The sequence below is a fragment of the Schistocerca americana genome, chromosome X (genome assembly GCF_021461395.2).
Source record: "Schistocerca americana isolate TAMUIC-IGC-003095 chromosome X, iqSchAmer2.1, whole genome shotgun sequence".
NCBI classification, from domain to species: domain Eukaryota; kingdom Metazoa; phylum Arthropoda; class Insecta; order Orthoptera; family Acrididae; genus Schistocerca; species Schistocerca americana.
In genome coordinates, this window is record NC_060130.1 from 640530201 (window position 1) to 640549040 (window position 18840).

Here is an 18840-nt window from a genome sequence, read left to right on the forward strand (position 1 = left end):
TACATTAGTGGACCCCGTCACAATTTCTAACTCGTTGGGTCAGCACTTTGCTGAGATTTCGAGCTCTTCAAATTACCCGCCAGCGTTTCTCCCTAAGAAACGTGCAGCGGAAGTGCGACCTCCTGCTTTCTCCTCTCAAAATCGCGAAAGCTACAATACTGTTTTCTCCATGTGGGAACTTCAACCTGCACTCTCTTCTTCTCGCTCCTCCGCCCCAGGACCAGATGGTATCCACGTCCAAATGTTGCTGCATTTATCAACCCATAGTCTGCGTTACCTCATTCGCCTTTATAATCGAATTTGGACCGACAGTACTTTCTCCAGACGATGGCGGGAAGCTATCGTCGTTCCTGTTCCGAAACCTGGAAAGGACAAACATCTCCCCATTTCTCTCACGAGTAGTGTCTGTAAGGTTTTGGAGTGTATGGTGAATTACCGTTTAGTGTGGTGGCGTTCCTCTGGCTCCCGGGACACGTTGGTATCTGTGGAAATGAGGACCAGTGTTCGGTTTATACTGCGGAGCTTTACGCTGTTCTCCAGGCTGTCCACTACATCCGCCGCCATCAGCGGATACAGTACGTTATCTGCTCAGATTCTCTCAGCTCTCTCCTCAGTCTCCAAGCTCTTTATCCTGTGCACCCCCTGGTCCACCGGATTCAGGACTGTCTGCACTTGCTCTACCTGGGGGGGGGGGGGGGGGGGGGGGGGGCGCGTCTCGGTGGCATTCCTCTGGCTCCCGGGACACATTGGTATCTGTGGAAATGAGGCGGCTGATATTGCAGCCAAGGCTGCAGTCTCTCTTCTTCGGCCAGCTATTCAATCGATTCCCTTCGCCCATCCACGGAGCGTTTTATGTCGTCGTGTTGTTCATTTATGGCACGCGCATTGGTCGACACTTCCCCATAATAAATTGCGGGACGTAAAAGCTCTTCCTTGTGCTTGGACCTCTTCCTCCCGAACGCGTCGTCGGGTGAAGACTGCCAGTCTCGCTAGCGGGATGAAAGCAGAGCTCACCATCTGCAGCATCGTCGACAGGACTGACTGCGGACCTTTGGTACAGAACCGAGTGGAGGGTCTGAATCAGAGGCTGAGACGGTTCTGCGACCGTGTGGGCTGCAGATTCCTCGACTTGCGCCATAGGGTGGTGGGGTTTCGGGTTCCGCTGGATAGGTCAGGAGTCCACTACACGCAACAAGCGGCTACACGGGTAGCAGGGGTTGTGTGGCGTGGGCTGGGCGGTTTTTTAGGTTAGATGGCCTTGGGCAAGCTGTCGAAGCTGCGTTGGTAAAGTACCAGAACTTCAAGCGCTGATAGAAAGCACCGAAGCTGAAATCGTTATAGGTACAGAAAGCTGGCTTAAGCCAGAGATAAATTCTGCCGAAATTTTTACAAAGGCACAGACGGTGTTTAGAAAGGATAGATTGCATGCAACCGGTGGTGTAGTGTTCGTCGCTGTTAGTAGTAGTTTATCCTGTAGTGAAGTAGAAGTGGATAGTTCCTGTGAATTATTATGGGTGGAGGTTACACTCAACAACCGAGCTAGGTTAATAATTGGCTCCTTTTACCGACCTCCCGACTCAGCAGCATTAGTGGCAGAACAACTGAAAGAAAATTTGGAATACATTTCACATAAATTTTCTCAGCATGTTATAGTCTTAGGTGGAGATTTCAATTTACCGGATATAGACTGGGACACTCAGATGTTTAGGACGGGTGGTAGGGACAGAGCATCGAGTGACATTATGCTGAGTGCACTATCCGAAAATTACCTCGAGCAATTAAACAGAGAACCGACTCGTGGAGATAACATCTTGGACCTACTGATAACAAACAGACCCGAACTTTTCGACTCTGTATGTACAGAACAGGGAATCAGTGATCATAAGGCCGTTGCTGCATCCCTGCATATGGAAGTTAGTAGAAATATAAAAAAAGGGAGGAAGGTTTATCTGTTTAGTGAGAGTAATAGAAGGCAGATTTCAGACTACCTAACAGATCAAAACGAAAATTTCTGTTCCGACACTGACAATGTTGAGTGATTATGAAAAAAGTTCAAGGCAATTGTAAAATGCGTTTTAGACAGGTACGTGCCGAGTAAAACTGTGAGGGACGGGAAAAACCCACCGTGGTACAACAACAAAGTTAGGAAACTACTGCGAAAGCAAAGAGAGCTGCACTCCAAGTTTAAATGCAGCCAAAACCTCTCAGACAAACAGAAGCTAAACGATGTCAAAGTTAGCGTAAGGAGGGCTATGCGTGAAGCGTTCAGTGAATTCGAAAGTAAAATTCTATGTACCGACTTGACAGAAAATCCTAGGAAGTTCTGGTCTTACGTTAAATCAGTAAGTGGCTCGAAACAGCATATCCAGACACTCCGGGATGATGCTGGCATTGAAACAGAGGGTGACACGCGTAAGGCTGAAATACTAGACACCTTTTTCCAAAGCTGTTTCACAGAGGAAGACCGCACTGCAGTTCCTTCTCTAAATCCTCGCACAAACAAAAAAATGGCTGACATCGAAATAAGTGTCCAAGGAATAGAAAAGCAACTGGAATCACTCAATAGAGGAAAGTCCACTGGACCTGACGGGATACCAATTCGATTCTACACCGAGTACGCGAAAGAACTTGCCCCCCTTCTAACAGCCGTGTACCGCAAGTCTATAGAGGAACGGAGGGTTCCAAATGATTCGAAAAGAGCACAGGTAGTCCCAGTCTTCAAGAAGGGTCATCGAGCAGATGCGCAAAACTATAGACCTATATCTCTGACGTCGATCTGTTGTAGAATTTTAGAACATGTTTTTTGCTTGAGTATCATGTCGTTTTTGGAAACCCAGAATCTACTATGTAGGAATCAACATGGATTCCGGAAACAGCGATCGTGTGAGACCCAACTCGCTTTATTTGTTCATGAGAGCCAGAAAATATTAGATACAGGCTCCCAGGTAGATGCTATTTTTCTTGACTTCCGGAAGGCGTTCGATACAGTTCCGCACTGTCGCCTGATAAACAAAGTAAGAGCCTGCGGAATATCAGACCAGCTGTGTGGCTGGATTGAAGAGTTTTTAGCAAACAGAACACTGCATGTTGTTATCAATGGAGAGACGGCTACAGACGTTAAAGTAACCTCTGGCGTGCCACAGGGGAGTGTTATGGGACCATTGCTTTTCACAATATATATAAATGACCTAGTAGATAGTGTCGGAAGTTCCATGCGGCTTTTCGCGGATGATGCTGTAGTATACAGAGAAGTTGCAGCATTAGAAAATTGTAGCGAAATGTAGGAAGATCTGCAGCGGATAGGCACTTGGTGCAGGGAGTGGCAACTGTCCCTTAACATAGACAAATGTAATGTATTGCGAATACATAGAAAGAAGGATCCTTTATTGTATGATTATATGATAGTGGAACAAACACTGGTAGCAGTTACTTCTGTAAAATATCTGGGAGTATGCGTGCGGAACGGTTTGAAGTGGAATAATCATATAAAATTAATTGTTGGTAAGGCGGGTACCAGGTTGAGATTCACTGGGAGAGTCCTTAGAAAATGTAGTCCATCAACAAAGGAGGTGGCTTACAAAACACTCGTTCGACCTATACTTGAGTATTGCTCATCAGTGTGGGATCCGTACCAGATCAGTTTGACGGAGGAGATAGAGAAGATCCAAAGAAGAGCGCCGCGTTTCGTCACAGGGTTATTTGGTAACCGTGTTAGAGTTACGGAGATGTTTAATAAACTCAAGTGGCAGACTCTGCAAGAGAGGCGCTCTGCATCGCGGTGTAGCTTGCTCGCCAGGTTTCGAGAGGGTGCGTTTCTGGATGAGGTATCGAATATATTGCTTCCCCCTACTTATACGTCCCGAGGAGATCACGAATGTTAAATTAGAGAGATTAGAGTGCGCACGGAGGCTTTCAGACAGTCGTTCTTCCCGTGAACCATACGCGACTGGAACAGGAAAGGGAGGTAATGACAGTGGCACGTAAAGTGCCCTCCGCCACACACCGTTGGGTGGCTTGCGGAGTATAAATGTAGATGTAGATGTAGGGAGGAGGTAATTTTAACTAGACTCCGGATAGGGCACTGTCCTTTTAGCCATCCACATCTTTTAAGCGGCGATCCTCCCCCACTCTGTCCCCACTGGTTTCAGCTGTGGACGGTAAGACACCTTTTAATTGAGTGCCCCTATTTTAATCCATTACGCTTCCGTCTACAGCTATCGCCTGATATATCGTCGATTTTAGCAGATGACACGCGCTCAGCCGACCGCGTTCTCAAGTTAATTAGTGCCAGTGAAATGACGTCAGTCATTTGAAGCCTTTTTTGGGGACAACCAACCCCTTTCTGTAGTAGATTTTTAAGCCTTCCTTCTGCTTTTAGTTTCTCCAATTTTATGACTTTCATTCCCATTGCTGCTGGTTTTCAATTTCGGTTTTTTACTGTTTCCTAAGTCACGGACCGGGTGCTAATGACCATAGCAGTTTTGCGCCCTAAAACAAAAAAATTATGCCAACAATTTTTATTGGAGTGCAAAAGTTGTCATGCTCATACATCACTTAGGAAAGTGAAAGACAGTCTCTGAAAAAGACTACAAAGAGATACTGGTCTACTTCAATACAAAATGTAAGAAAATATTGGGTGAAGAATAATTTACAGTTTCCCCCACACTCCTCAAATTTCATCTGATCATGCTCTATACAACTTCTTGTTTTCAAATCTGAAGAAATGGCTCACAGGTAAAAAATTACAAATAATTTAGTGTGGCTTCATTCCTAACATGGATGCTTATCTGAAACTTGGCACATAGTCCACTCTTACTGAATGTGTTATGTGTTATGAAGAGTCACTGAGATCTATTTCCTCTTCCAGTGGACACATCTCTATCTGCGATATCACATGCCTTCACTTCAAGTAACACTGTGGAATGAAACTTCCGTGACAGATGAAAACTGTGTGTCTGATTAGGACTCAAGCCCAAACTTGACTTTCCCAGGGAATACTATTACCAAATGAGCTGCACAGAAACGACTCAATATATTCTCACAATTTCAGTTATGTGAATAAGTCTCTCTTAGTGTTTTCAGTTTCACCCCAGACATTGATGCAAAGTCTGATGACCAGGAACCACCAGTCCTTGTGAGCTAAACAGTGATAATTAAAATTTCTTCCCTCATAAGGATTCAAATTGGCTATCTCAGAATCGTGTACCATCACAGAAATGCGTGTTAGTGATTTTGATTATGGAAGTGATTGATGCTGTGGTACTCAAAATTTTTTGCGTAATAAGTAAAGGAAATTGCCATTTCCTTCAAGTGTGTCTGAAGTACATACTGAACCTACATCAGAAAGAGGGAGGGGGTGTCATATCATGCGTGATTAAAGTGCAGCTACTCACAGAGGTCCAGTGCGGGCTGTAATTATCATATGGCAGTGAAAATTGATAGATATGCAAATGCGTTAAGGTGGAACAGATTTATGCGGGGAAAAAATTAGTTCCAATTTTGGCCACTAGGTGCAGATATGATGCTGTGAATACAAGAAAGATATATAGAAATGTTTTCATATGTAATGGATTAGGGGTGGGACATGGGCAGAAAAGGTCAAACAAGTGAGAAAGGCATAATGTTTATCTTGCTGTTAACTGCTGTTTAAATAATTTGATGTCGATGAGATGTCACATCCATAAAACGGTGTGATCAACAGTTGTTCACAGCAGTTCCAGTGGAAACTGAGCAACGTGTTCCTGTATAGTGGCTTTCAGATCAGGTAGAGACCGAATGTGCCCCTGGTAAATGGGTTCTTTTAGATATCACCAGATCCAAATTCACACGGACTCTGATCAGCTGATCATGCAGGCCATACAGCTGGGAGACCTCTGGAGATAGCACATTCATGGAAGTTGCATTAAGCTGATCATTCATTGGATGAACAACATGGGTCTTGCACCATCGTCCATGAAAACAGCGGTTTCCACACATTTGTGCAGACATCATGGTACACCTGACATGCTCTGTAGATTTGTTATCTTCAAAGGACAACAGACTGAGAATAAAGGTGTTTGTCAATCCACACTACAGAGTCATAATGCTCGTGCTGTGGCTCTCTGTGCACAACACACGGTTTAACAGTACCTCAAATTTGGCAGTTCTGTGTATTCGCTGCACACCATCGTGTAAAATGGGCCTCGTCACTCCGTAGAATTTTTCCCAGCCACATGGCATCAACTTCAATCCATGCCAGAAACCGAAGAGCAAATTCAGATCATTGCTGTGCATCATGAGGTTTCAGGTGCTGCACCGTCTGGATCTTGTACTGGTACCAGTGTAAAATAGGCCACAAAACTTTCAATAGTGTTGACCATGGAATGGACGATTCACATGACACTGCACAAGCACTAGCTATACCTGGGGCATGTGGTGCATGGTCAGTTTCAGCAACAGCAACCTCCTTCCATGTGCTATACGAGGCTCACTCATGGTTTTTTTTTTAAATTTCATTATCTTCTTCTTCTTCGTCTTCTTCTTCTTCAAATCACTTAATGACACGTGGCCTCTCCTCAGATGTTTTAGTTGGCAATACTCTCTCAATGCAGCACTGTAACTGCTGCCGTTCACATAAAACAGTTTCACTCTCAGGATACAGTCTCTCTTCTCGATAGAAGGCCACACTGTTCACTCATGCTATGGTTTGTCAATTGACAGTGTAGGTGTCATACCATCATACAAAGAGTGTGCAGTGATAGATGTGCACCTGGGACCACAGTTGGAGCTATTTTTTTTTTTTCCAGCATAAATTTGTTCCACATAAAGGCATTAGCATATCTACTAAGTTTTGACTGTACATTAATTACAGTTGCACTTTAATTATAACCGCCTGGTATGTCACGTAACCTAAGGCACATCACACACATACGTCATAAGAAGGTAATGACAAATTATATTCACTAAAAACTTCTATGAGAACGATTTAGGCATTTTTATAACCATCACACTGTCTTTACTTTGCAGTGCTTTTTGGTATACAGTGAAAGGTGGTTAGTCTGAAAGTACCAATCTTGCAACTCAAGTGTATCTGAAGAGGCAACACTAGCTGCAACAAAGACAGGAACCCACTGCTATCCAGTTAAGAGATTATTGATACACCATCTTGAGACTGTGACTTTCTCAAAAGTCTTGGAATAATACTACAAAGTATATGAAATGGAGCAAACACCAAGACGTTATATGGAAGGTTAATGAAGGACTTAAATTGATAGTAATATTTGTAGAAAAGTATGGTGAAACTGCAAAGGAACCCTTGGAGTACTCCAAATAGTCATGATAGCAGATAACTGAACAAATTCAGAATGTACTTCTAGGATTTAACGGGTTCATATAGCTCTTAAGAAAGTGGAATGAGCAGCTCAGGAAACCTCAAATTAAGATCTTTGGAAGCAAGGCAACATTGAAACTTGCTTGCAGATTAAAATTGTGTGCCAGACTAGTTCATTTTTATCAGGAAATTTCAAAACTGTTCACTCTGCTGCAGAGTGAAAGTTTCATTGTAAAAAAGCAGTGTCATTGATGAGGAACTCTGTTGTGTAAATCTAGGGAACAGGTATTAGGAGAAGACTTTGCAACAGTTCTACTACCTCCAAAGTATACCATGTATAGTGATAAAGAGAATGAGATAAAAAATTAGAGGTGTACTGAGGCGTGTACCGTATTTTACCAACTATAAGACACTACAGGCTAAAAGACACACCTTAATTTTTAAGTAGTTTTTTTTTAAATAACAGTTTTACCATTGTTATTATTACATTTAAAACCCAGACTAAAAAAAATTCTTAGTTTCTAAAACCAAACTGATCTTTAAAATGCCTGGCAATTGTCATCTGAACACTCTCCTCCTCCTCCTCCTCCTCCTCCTTGTCATCATCGTTGTCCTCTTCATACAGAAGATGGTCTTCACTGCCATCAAGAGTGTTACTTACACCACACTTGAAAGATTTACAATAGTGTCTTCTCTCACTCTAAACCATGACTGTTTTATCCACTTACACACTTGTTTGATTGTAGGTCCTTTTAAAGCTCCCTTCAGTGTGAAGTTGTGTTGGGTTTCATCCATTTATTCCATTCCTCTTTCATATACACTTTAAATAGCTTATTTATTGAGACATCAAGAGGTTGCAGTTGTGAAGTAAGGCCTTCCAGAATAACAGCAAGCTCTGTATTTCCCTGCCTCAATTATCTCTTTCATAGAATTTTTCAAATGACTCCTAAACTAATCTAGCGCAAAAAGAGAATTGTTCTTTAATAAATCTCCTTTCTATCTCTCCCACACTCTGTTAACTGATAATTTAATACCAGCCTTATCCACCAACTGTTGTCATGTACATGAACACCACCACCTGGCAGTATTTCAGAAGGTTTTGGCATTGTTTTGTGCTTGAAAATGAACATTGGATTAAGTTCAGTGCTGTCAGCACAGCGTAAAAAGACAACAGTTTAGTGCATTTTTTCATGTCCTCTTGTTTTTATAGTTATAGTTTTCACACTTTTCATAGCAACAGTTCCATTACTTGGCACATCAAACATCAGAGGAATTTCATCCATATTCACTATTTGGCATAAATTCACACTGGTTTTCTTTAGATATTGAATAATAAAACAATGGAAAGATAATATTTTATCTCCATTCTCATGTGGCATTTCCTGAGGTATTTTAGTTTTGGTTCGCATGCTAAGTCCATGATGCTTCATAACCCTTAACCCAGTACCACCAACCAACTCCACCCTTAACGTCTGTTGTTAAGTTCCACTATAGCACTAGCTTACGACTGTGTATTTGAATCAGTTTTGTATTAATTCCAGTGCCATTTTGAAGGTGTCCTGGAATCCATTTCAGTACGTCATCTCCTAGTTTTGGCCATTTTACATTCAGTCCTCTATTTGCACATTTAATCCTTCTATTTTTTTCTGTTCTTCTTTACTTGCCCACTGACTGTGAATGACTTTCTCTGTCGGTGGGGGGCTGAAATGCTGCTCAGCTGCTCTGTTTCCATGTTCTTCTGCGTAAGTTATTACTTTCAGTTTATAGCCTGCATCGTATGAAAACCTTTTATTTTTTCCATTACGAAACTAGCTACTAACTGAAATATTGTAGTGTTACTGATAACACAAATCACTATCAGTTAAAGTTCACTGGCTCAGTAGGCTGCAATGACGCATCATAGGCTAGACAGTGTTCTGGGTTTAAAATGGTGGGGCTGGAGGGAGACAGTACTAGCAAGCTTGTGAATCCTTGCAATTCATGTTCGGCATATCAATTCAGTTCTGCTACCAGTTGAATCCAATGTTGCCAGATAGAGATATGTTTCTCGTTGCACCAAATATATGGCCATTTTTAAGACTGGCGGGAATTTAAAATCAAATGTTGAACATTTTGACTTTGGGTTGCGCTGATGACAGAAAGCATGGGTCACATTTCAGTGGTGTCGGTGGAGTCTATCAGCAGGACAGGTTTCACTAGACATGGCCTGCACCTCAACAGGTATGGGAAGGGGAGTTTGGCAAAGCTTATAGGTGACAGCATAGGTGGGGTTGGTGGGATCACTCATGAGAAAATTCCTGCAGTAGTGGGTGTTAGAGCTGCACCTTTTTTAGATTGAAGTCAGCTGATAGGTATTCCTGCTTAAGGGAAGTCTCTCTAACAAGGGAATCACTTTTGACAAAGCTTAGGTATCCGAGTAATGAGGGAATTAGTATATTTCATCAAAATATACAAGGTATTAGAGATAAAGTTAGTGAACTGCTTATAGATGTTGACTCTGAAATTATTGGTATATCCGAACACTTCTTAAATAAGGAGATAATTCGGAGGCTTCCTTTACCAGGATACAGGTTGGCTGGCAGCTTTTCGAGGAGCTCTTTGCTGTGTGGGGGAGTAGCCATGTATGTGAAAAACGGCATCCCATTTGAGTCAATTGATGTTTCAAAGTACTGCACTGAAAAGGTGTTTGAATGTTGAGCAGGTGTGGTTAAATTTAATGGAGCTAAACTTCTAATGTTGTTATTTATAGATCCCCAGACTCCGATTTCACAACATTTTTGCTAAAGCTAGAGAAGGTTCTTGGTTCACTTTATAGGAAATACAAAAAGTTAGTTATATGTGGTGACTTCAGTATTAATTGTATAAGTGATTGTGCAAGGAAGAGGATGCTGGTAGACCTCTTTAATTCATATAATCTTATGCAAACCGTGTTCTTTCCAACGAGAGTGCAAGGGAACAGTAGAACAACCATAGACAACATTTTTGTTCATTCCTCATTACTAAAAGGGCATTCTGTTAGCAAAAAGGTGAATGGCCTTTCAGATCATGATGCACAAATTTTAACTCTAAAAGATTTTTGTGTTGCAACACGTGTTAAATATAGTCATCAGCTGTTTAGGAAAGCTGATCCAGTTGCTGTAGAGACCTTTGTAAACCTTATCAAGGAAAAAGAGTGGCAAGATGTTTATAGTGCTGGTACAGTAGACGATAAATATAATGCTTTCCTCGAGACTTTTCTCATGCTCTTTGAAAGTTGCTTTCCTTTAGAACGTTTAAAACAGGGTACTAGCACAAACAGGCAGCCTGGGTGGCTGACTAGAGGGATAAGCATATCTTGTAGAACAAAGTGGCAATTATATCAAAACGTTAGAAACAGTCAAAATCTAAATGCAGCAGCCCATTACAAACAGTATTGTAAGGTGTTTAAAAATGTTATTAGGAAGGCAAAAAGTATGTGGTATGCAGATAGAATAGCTAAGTCTCAGGATAAAATTAAAACCATATGGTCAGTCGTAAAGGAAGTTGCTGGTCTGCAGAGACAGGTCAAGGATATAGAATCAGTGCGTAGTGGGAATGTCCGTGTTACTGATAAGTCGCATATATGTACAGTATTTAATAATCACTTTCTGAATATAGCAGGTGAACTAAATAGAAACCTAGTCCCAACAGGGAATCATATAGCGCTCTTAGAAAAAAGTGTTCCGAGACTGTTACCTGAAATGCTCCTCCATGATACTGACAAGAGGGAGATTGAGTTAATAATTAAATCACTAAAGCCAAAGAACTCTCATGGATATGACGGGGTATCTAGCAGAATACTGAAGTATTGTTCTATGTATGTTTGCCCAGTTCTCAGCCATATCTGTAACTTTTCCTTTAGGAGTGGTCGGTTTCCTGACCGATTAAAGTACTCGGTAGTGAAGCCACTTTATAAAAAGGGAGACATTGATAATGTTGACAATTTTAGACCTATTTCTATGCCATCGGTGTTTGCTAAAGTTATCGAGAAGGTTGTATATACAAGGTTACTGGAGCATTTAAATTCACATAATTTGCAGTCAAATGTTCAGTTTGGTTTTAGAAATGGTTTAACAACTGAAAATGCTATATTCTCTTTTCTCTGTGAGGTTTTGGACGGATTAAATAAAAGGTTGCGAACGCTAGGTGTTTTCTTTGATTTAACGAAGGCTTTTGACTGTGTTGACCACAAAATATTACTGCAGAAGTTGGACCATTATGGAGTAAGGGGAGTAGCTTACAATTGGTTCGCCTCTTACTTTAAGAACAGAAAGCAGAGGGTAATTCTCCGCAATATTGAGAGTGGTAGTGATGTTCAGTCCCAATGGGGCACTGTTAAGTGGGGCGTTCCCCAAGGGTCAGTGCTGGGGCCACTGGTGTTTCTTATTTATATAAATGATATGCCTTCTAGTATTACAGGTGATTCAAAAATATTTCAGTTTGCTGATGACACCTGCTTGATAGTGAAGGATCTTGTGTGTAATATTGAAACAGTAACAAATAATGTAGTTCATGAAATAACTTCGTGGCTTGTGGGAAATAATTTGATGCTAAATCACAGTAAGACTCAGTTTTTACAGTTTCTAACTCACAATTCAACAAGAACCGATATTTTAATCAGACAGAATGGGCATATTATAAGCGAGATGGAACAGTTCAAGTTCCTAGGCATTCGGATAGATAGTAAGCTGTTGTGGAAAGCCCACGTCCAGGATCTTCTTCAGAAACTAAATGCTGCTTTATTTACCATTAGAACAGTATCTGAAATAAGTGACAGTTCAACATGAAAAGTAGTCTACTTCGCATATTTTCATACACTTATGTCATATGGGATTATTTTTTGGGGTAATTCTTCTGATTCAAAAAGGGTATTTTTGGCTCAAAAACGGGCTGTTCGAGCTATATGTGGTGTAAGTTCGAGAACCTCTTGTCGACCCCTATTCAAAAATCTGGGAATTCTGACATTGCCCTCACAGTATATATTTTCTTTAATGTTGTTTGTTGTTAGCAATATTAGCCTATTCCCAAGAGTTAGCAGCTTTCACTCAGTTAATACTAGGCAGAAATCAAATCTGCATGTAGAATGCACTTCCTTGACTCTTGTGCAGAAAGGAGTGCAGTATTCTGCTGCATCCATTTTCAATAAGCTACCACAAGAACTCAAAAATCTTAGCAGTAGCCCAAACACTTTTAAGTCTAAACTGAAGAGTTTCCTCATGGCTCACTACTCCTATTCTGTCGAGGAGCTCCTGGAAGAGCTAAAAAATTAAGCAAATTCCAGTGTTACATTGTTGATTTTCTTCATTTAAACTTACGACTTGTCACCTGAATATATTTTTTTTATATTTCATTTTATCTGTTTCTAATATCGTGTTATAATTTCATGTACTGACTTGTTCCATGACCATGGAGACTTCTCCTTAATTTGGTCCCACGGAACAATAAATAAATAAATTTTTATATTAATTTACAGTATGACACACCTAAATTTTGGAGGCAATTTTTCAAAGAAAAAAAAACGAGTCTTATAGTCCGTAAAATACAGTACTCATTTTCCCCACACTCATAATGTGATTGTAATAGTATACAAAGTTGCTGCTATCAGTTCAAGTATACGCTATCATGCACTGTACAGTAACATGTGGAGTGTATATATGCAGATATAGAAATACACACTCATTCTGTGACTGTGAATAGTGCAAGCTGCTCCTGGTCACGTGTCCACCAGTGGACAGCAGGGCACCTGCATACATGCAGGCAGTTAGGCATCTGGGCTGGAACCTGTGCAACATTTCTGAAGAGCCAAGCGCACGCTGGCGGGGTTGGCCAAGTGGTTCACCTGTTATTACTCCTATTAAGCTACCTGGCAGGTGGCCTATACGAGCTCCACCTGCTAATGCTATAAGGGGCTGTGTTGAAATATATGAGAATAATGTTTCTTACGGTATCAGAATGTTGGATTTAAAATGAGAGAATTTGGTGCACTTGAAAACTTGTATCCAAAGTCTATTCTTTGCACTTACAATGCATCTACCTAGATGCCTAGATACATATTCTGCAAACCACTGTGAAGTACGTGTAGGTCCTAATTAAGTATATTTTTTATTGTGTTAACTACTATTTTATTTTTATGGGACTACTTTTTAGACACTTTGTCATCAGCCGCTTTGCACTAAATAATGTTCATCTAATGCCCTTACATGTCTAATAAATAGTACAAAAAGGGTGAAGTCTTACGCTTGAGTCTCTTACTTATTAAGCACAGAAATATGTCCCATTTCATACATATATTCCAAACTAGGTCATTTTAGCTATTTTTAGTTTTATCTCCCTGTTTTGATGTGCTGTGTCCAATCTTGCAATTTGCGCAATACCAATTCTCTCACAATTCGGCTCTGAATTGAACTTTTGGGAACGGACGCTGATAACCTCACTGTTGTGCGCCCTAAAACACTATTAATAATAATAATCATCATCATCATTTTAGCTTTGTGCTGCTTCTGCTTCCTCTGTCACACTGTGCTTGTTCAGTATAAGAGAGGTGTTTCACACTATTGGAGATGAAGTAGTGCTCACAGCACTGGTATGCATTTGAGAACCCATGTTTATTAGACTTTATCACTATGAATGATAATTCCTGTCATATTGCTCAGTATTGACTATTACTCCTGGGACACCCTTATTTCTTTGATCACTTTGAAATACCGTACTTAAATTTCTGATTTAATTAGTGTCCTTTGATTCCTTGGGTTAAAAATATATTGGCTTTTTATACCAGTGAAAGGTTGTCTCTTTGTTTTTAATATTTCTGTAATTTTTTTCTCCAAGTGGACAGACAGAACTAAAAAAGCCAGATGGTACAATAAAAACAAATTACATAAATGGTGCAGCACAAACAGTATTTCCAGATGGTCATGTAGAGTGGGTCCTGAATGATGGAAGACAGTGTATAATTGATCAGAATGGTGAAAAAACCTGGTACTTCCCTAATGGACAAAAGGAAATCCACAACAAAGACCACAAGGTAAGGAAATAGTACCTTTGCATTAACTTTTAAAGGTACATTTTTAAGATAATGGAAAAATCTTTAACTAGTGATGTTACTGTTAAATGTAAGAAATTGACTACAGCAGTATAAGTTTCTAAATCTTTCTGCAATATGTAAGCAACTTTTTTGTTTTAACATTTCAGTTTGTAAATGTGAGATTAAACATTGCGTACTAAAGATCAACTGGCTAAATGTCTTCTAGTAATACTATTTTGCTCATTTTTCCTGACAAAAGCAGAGCTGGAATGTATGTGACAAACAGGAGTATACAGGAAGATGTTTATGTGCTGTTCTGAGTTGTTGAATAAGAGTAGATGTAGAGGAATCTGATGTACTTTTTTTGGAGTATAAAAATGTTTGCAACAAATGGGACATTGGCACATTTGTAATGAGCTGTGGATATTTGATAAGACAACGCCACAGTGTGAAGTGCTTTTAAACAATATGTGGCCCTTCTAATACTGAGTACTTCTACAGTTGGTTAAATCCTAAATGTGTTAGCAGTGAGGCCTTCAGAACTAACGTATATGTATCTTTGAAAGACAAGTTAAATGAACTGGAGTTTTTATTTGTTGCATATAAGATTAGCTGATGCAGAATGTAAGTCTATACATTATATAGTTGGACTAAAACAGATTATCTGCGGGATAAGAGAGATCCTATCTGTATCTACATGTGTTCCATCTGCAGATATTAAACAATATAATCTGTGGCAATAATGTGATAAACGTTTGCGGCAACTCATCTTCAAACCTTCTAGAATAGCTAAAATTTTCATATGATGTGTATTCTGAATCGTCAACAAATACTTTATTTTCATCATCTGTAGATTCATAAAGGGCTTTGTAAATAATTTTCTCCTAACATTTCTCCTCTTCGCTGCACATTTTGAACACAAAATCAACATAAAAGCACACAAAATGCATGAAACAGAGAGAACTCGAATGTCACCTAATGCCTAAGAATCAATAACAAAAGTATCAAAAACAATGAATTGTTCAAGTGATACTGCTACTGCCCTCTATGAAGCCTGCAGACCTCACAGATTATTCCGTTAGCTGTAAAAATTGGCTCCAAACCATGCAAAAACCACTGTAACTGACTTGACATAACATTGCTTCTGCTGCACATTCCTGTTTCCCACAAGTTATGCAATATTACATCAGCTGCACGCTAAGTGCAGCACACTAAACATCTGGGCCAACTGTAATTTTACGTCTACTAAAGTCGCACCTCAGAATTACAGAATTAATGATTCCACAGACCATCGTCGTGGCGTGGAGCCTGAACCACATTCTTTGCCGAGGCATCAACGATTTATTATCATGCGTGAAAATGAGGCACATCCTAGCCACATTCCTGCCCATCCTTCCTAAAGTGGTATTCTGCCACCCACCCACCCACACACTATCTGTGTCCATCAATAAGCCACATCCACTCCCAGCCCCTTGCCACATGGGTCACATCCATGTGGCAGAACCAGGTGCAAGACCTATCTGATACATCCATCCAGAACATCCAACTCCAGACCCATTACAGCCTTATCCTATCCCATCAGAGGCAGGAACATCTGTGAAAACAGTCATGTTGTATACCAGCTCTGTTGCCCCACTGCAGGTCCGGGGGCTAGAATAGGCCCGAGGTATTCCTGCCTGTCATACGAGGCGACTAAAAGGAGTTTCACATGTTTCGGCCTTTATGTGATGGTTCCCAGTAGGGTTTGACTTACATTCTTCAAAATTTTCCCAAAGAGAGAGCTAATTGGGGAAGGGCGCCTTACAAGGTGCATCGTGTCCATCGTGCATTGAGATCTTTAGCCCACTTTCTTGTCGTCGCATTGCAGTCCTGCCCATTCTCCATCTGTTGGGCGAGGACACCTTCCTGGGTGAATTTTCCACCATGCACTACGCTGTGTCAATTTCTGCGTCGCTGATGTCCCTGGACTTCTTTGCACCTGATATCCAGCACAGTAGCCAATCCATTGTGGTGGGGCCGCCATGTACCCCCGACTACACAGGGATCGCTCTGCTAATGCTTGTGCTCTTAACTCCCCATGTATGCCAAGGGGTAGATGCCCATTCCCCTGGGGCATCGGGACTCCCGGCAATGGCCATCCTGCCAGGTCCTCTGTGAGGACGGCCCCTGGTTGGAGTGGGTGGCATCAGAGCGGATGACATGCAATGAAGTGTAGTACATCATCTCTTGCTGTAAGGTTTTAATGTGTTGCAGAGTGGCTGGCTTGCCCTTTTTATTTTCGTGGTTGGCCAGCACTGTAATCTGCTTTCATGTTTTACTCTCTTCTGTTTCTAGCATCTCTCTGTTGTTTTCTTGTCCTCTGTTGTTCCTCCTAGTGTTCGTTGCCTTCCCTTCATTCTTGTGGCTTTTCCTTACTTTCCATTTTGTGTTATATGTTTCGTCTGTTTTATTCTCACACTTGTGGCATTGTTTTATTAGGAACAATGGACCAATGACCTCATGGTTTGGTCCCTTCTCCCGGCTTTAAACCAACCAACCAGCCAACCAACCAATTATCTCTGTTGAGCATCATCTGGATCCTTTCCCGAACACTAGCTTCTCTGAACTTCGTAAATGGGAATTGTCCATGCAACATACATTTTTATTCCTGTAGTACCTCTTGACCTGAATCTTCATTAGCCTCCCATCTCCATGACCCTGTCTTCACTCATCCGTCCTCTATACAATTGTCGTCATGCAGTACACAAACTCATTGGTGCTGGTTCCAGTGTCCTCGTCACACTCCTACCACCCAGGTTTGTATCTCTGGTAGTAGTAAAATCGGTTCCACTGTAATTGTGATTTATAAAGGAGGGGAGTAGCTTTACCCTAAAAAACTTGTAAAGCGAGGTATAACAAGTTGTAGCATATTATAATAATTACTTACAAAATACTTCTTTAAAATTTGATGAAAACCTTATGAAAATGTTTTTGAAATTTCTGCTATCTGCCGTCCACCATGGAAAGTGGAATGCCTACCAGTGGGCATAGGGACCAGATTGACTACCACTGCTTTCAGCTGTCAGCCTTCCTCCCACTCCCCACCTCCTTTCTCCCATGACCCGCACCACTCCCTTACACCAGCCAGGCTGACAAGCAACTTAACAAGAGAGTGAAATATCTGTGTTAAGTATTTTTTAATGTAGTAACATTACATTAATATGTTACATAAATTGCATGTTCGAAGTTTCTTTAGCAGTGTGTTTGTCACATTTTTCTGTGTAATAAGTGTGTGTGTGTGCACACACACGATATGTATAAGACTTATCATTCCAACCATTTTTTATCTGTAATCAGAATCCAGAGTTATAAGTATGTGATCATTTGAATTATTAGTTTTTGCTACAGAAACTGACCCATATAAGTTACAGTGATATTCAGTATAGATACTTCGTGTAAATAAGATTTTTATAATCAGAAATTTCTTTATACCTATTTAGTTATGTGCCTGTTACAGTGAAAGGATCTGGAAGAAAAAATCAAACCCTTATAGCACCACCAAACCTTTATGGTCCTGTACATTTTATTTCAGTTCTAAGAATGGACTACACAATACTGATAATTCATTTTTCTTGTTGTAAAACAGTATGGCCAACAATTTTCCCATAAATTAAATTTGGTGTTTTTATTTCTAGAGACGGGAGTACCCAGATGGAACAATCAAATATGTTTTCCCTGATGGTAGTATGAAAACAAAATATGCAAATGGCCGCATCCGGGTAAAAGATAAACATGGAAAACTTATAATGGATTCAGACTTGCAGTAAGATAAAGTTAATGACACTGGCATTTATTTATGTTACAATAACTACTGGAAAGTTGCTTTGTAACTTGTGTAAAAAAAAATCTGTATATAATTATGGTCAAGGCATGTGACAAAAAGAGGAAAAGCAGTAAAAAATGTTAAATGCAACAGCATACAGATAAGTGAATTATTACTACTTAGATAACCAAAAAGTTTATTAAAAATTTGTTTTATAACCAGTGATTTGTTTTAAAAAAATTGCCACATGAGAAAGATCTTTGAAAACACACTTCATTGAGTGAATGTTACCATAACAGTGTCTTAGCCAAGAGAACATTTTATTGAAAATTAAAGTGCAGGTAGTTTCAACCTGAACACAGTAAGTGGCTAACAATCACTGTGACTCAGCAGTTGTAATTGTGTTGCAAGTGAGTACTCTCCATCTTGTATCTGAATGTCTCACACTCTTCATATAAATACTGTTAAAGTTAAATGTCAGACTCACAATACAAACCCATTTGGGGAAGAATGAAAGTTAACAGTACTAAACTGTACTTAAAATTCACACACATTTGGTACATGTATTACACACACACACACACACACACACACACACACATAGTGAGCATATCATATGTTTTTATTTTAGTGCCGGACAAAAAAATTCAAGAATTACAAAACAGGCGTAAAGCTTTTGAGCTAGCT

At 40.3% G+C, this 18840-nt stretch overlaps 1 protein-coding gene across 7 annotated transcripts in view; it reads left to right on the plus strand.

Annotated features, from left to right (window-relative positions):
• LOC124556688 (centromere protein J) overlaps positions 1 to 18371 on the plus strand; it is a 288468-nt gene extending 270097 nt beyond the window's left edge. For all 7 annotated transcript variants that reach the window (XM_047130658.1, XM_047130657.1, XM_047130659.1 and 4 more), the window contains 2 exons: positions 14156 to 14351; positions 18026 to 18371. In XM_047130658.1, the coding sequence (XP_046986614.1) occupies positions 14156 to 14351; positions 18026 to 18157 (328 nt within the window). In that variant the 3' untranslated portion in view covers positions 18158 to 18371. The remainder of the gene's footprint in view (positions 1 to 14155; positions 14352 to 18025) is intronic.
• The last annotated feature ends 469 nt before the right edge of the window (positions 18372 to 18840 follow it).